Here is a 1,616-nt window from a genome sequence, read left to right on the forward strand (position 1 = left end):
TTATCAAAAACATTCAATGGCAAAAACTTTGTTTAAGCTTTTTACATTTGGGATTCGAATGACGAAGATGATTTGGATGTTTTACGAGCAATGGCGGAAGAATTGGATGCTGAAGAGGCTGCTGAGGCTGCTGAGGCTGCAAATAACGAACGAGTTCCAGACAATCGAACTTACATCCGTAGAGATCGTGAGAAAGAAGCCGAAATGTTACACAAGCACTACTTTCAAGAGCATCCAATCTATCCCGAAAAAAAATTTAGAAGGCGTTTTAGAATGAGTAATGCTATATTTTAAGCGCATCGTAGAAGACATAATTAATTATGATGTAGAACCTTTACCAAGGCATTTTGATTTCTTTAGACAAAGAAATGATGCCCTTGGTCAAAAAGGTTTCACTACGACACAAAAGGTAACATCTGCGTTGCGTCAATTGGCATATGGTACAACAGCGGACATGTTTGATGAATACTTACAAATGGCCGAAGGTATATCATTAGCATGTCTTAATATGTTTTGTAAATGTGTTTTGGAACTTTATGTTGATGAATACTTGAGGAAACCAACTGGTAGCGATATAGCTCGTTTGTATAGCGCTCATGAAGAAAAACATGGTATTAAGGGAATGCTAGGCAGCATTGACTGCATGCATTGGAAGTGAAAGAATTGTTCGGTTGCCTAGAAAGGGCAATATACTAGTGGTCATCAAGGTCACCCAACCATCGTTCTTGAAGCAGTTGCTTCATTGATACGTGAATTTGACATGCATTCTTCGGTGATGCGGATGCTAACAACGATGTTAGTGTTTTAAATCAATTATCGTTGTTCAATGACATCAAGAATGGAACTGCACCATATGCTCCATTTACTGTAAATGGTAATAATTACTCAAATGGTTATTATTTAGCAGATGATATTTACCCAGATTGGGCAACGTTAATCAAGGCGTATTCGTCCCCAACATATGAGCCAGGTACAAAATTTAAACAGTTTCAAGAAAGTGCACATAAGGATGTCGAGAGAACATTCGGTGTTCTTCAGGGTTGATTCCATATCTTAAAAATAGTTGGACGACCACATAGTGTCAACAAGTTGAGGAGAATATTATATTTATGTGTGCTCTTGCACAACATGATAGTCGAGGATAATGGCTACAACATTACATGGCTCGAGGAAGAATTACATAGGAGTGATGAAGCTAATCCTAACTATCTAAGGAATCCATCTACAAGTCGTGAGATAAAAGAATTAGAAATACGAGATATGGACCTTCATAACCAACTTCGACAAGATCTCACTGAACACATTTGGGAACTTCCACCAAATTTTAGACGTTTAAATGATTAGTTTTCGTTGTTTTACATAAAGTAATTGTATTAGGGTTTTTTAATTAATGTAATCGTTGAATTTTTATTAATTTAAGTGTGTTTTTAATTTAAATTATTATATATGTGTTATTTTTATAATAAACAAACAAGTAAAAAAAATAACTCAAACTAAAATGAAAAAGAACATAAAAATGTGAGACCAATTATATCATCACATACACATCACGCCACACTACTACAAACTCCATCACGTTATCACTTTTGCCAAATCAGTACTATAGTCCATATAAA

The 1,616-nt window shown here is 35.2% G+C and overlaps 1 protein-coding gene across 1 annotated transcript; it reads left to right on the top strand.

Moving 5' to 3' along the window:
• The first annotated feature begins 475 nt into the window (after positions 1–475).
• Positions 476–1,344, top strand: LOC139860066 (uncharacterized). The gene is made up of 3 exons (XM_071848840.1): positions 476–611; positions 908–1,039; positions 1,136–1,344. The coding sequence occupies exons 1-3, from the start codon at positions 476–478 to the stop codon at positions 1,342–1,344; spliced, it is 477 nt and encodes a 158-aa protein (XP_071704941.1).
• Positions 1,345–1,616: the final 272 nt, after the last annotated feature.

The sequence above is a fragment of the Rutidosis leptorrhynchoides genome, chromosome 7 (genome assembly GCF_046630445.1).
Source record: "Rutidosis leptorrhynchoides isolate AG116_Rl617_1_P2 chromosome 7, CSIRO_AGI_Rlap_v1, whole genome shotgun sequence".
In the NCBI taxonomy this organism is placed as follows: Eukaryota; Viridiplantae; Streptophyta; class Magnoliopsida; order Asterales; family Asteraceae; genus Rutidosis; species Rutidosis leptorrhynchoides.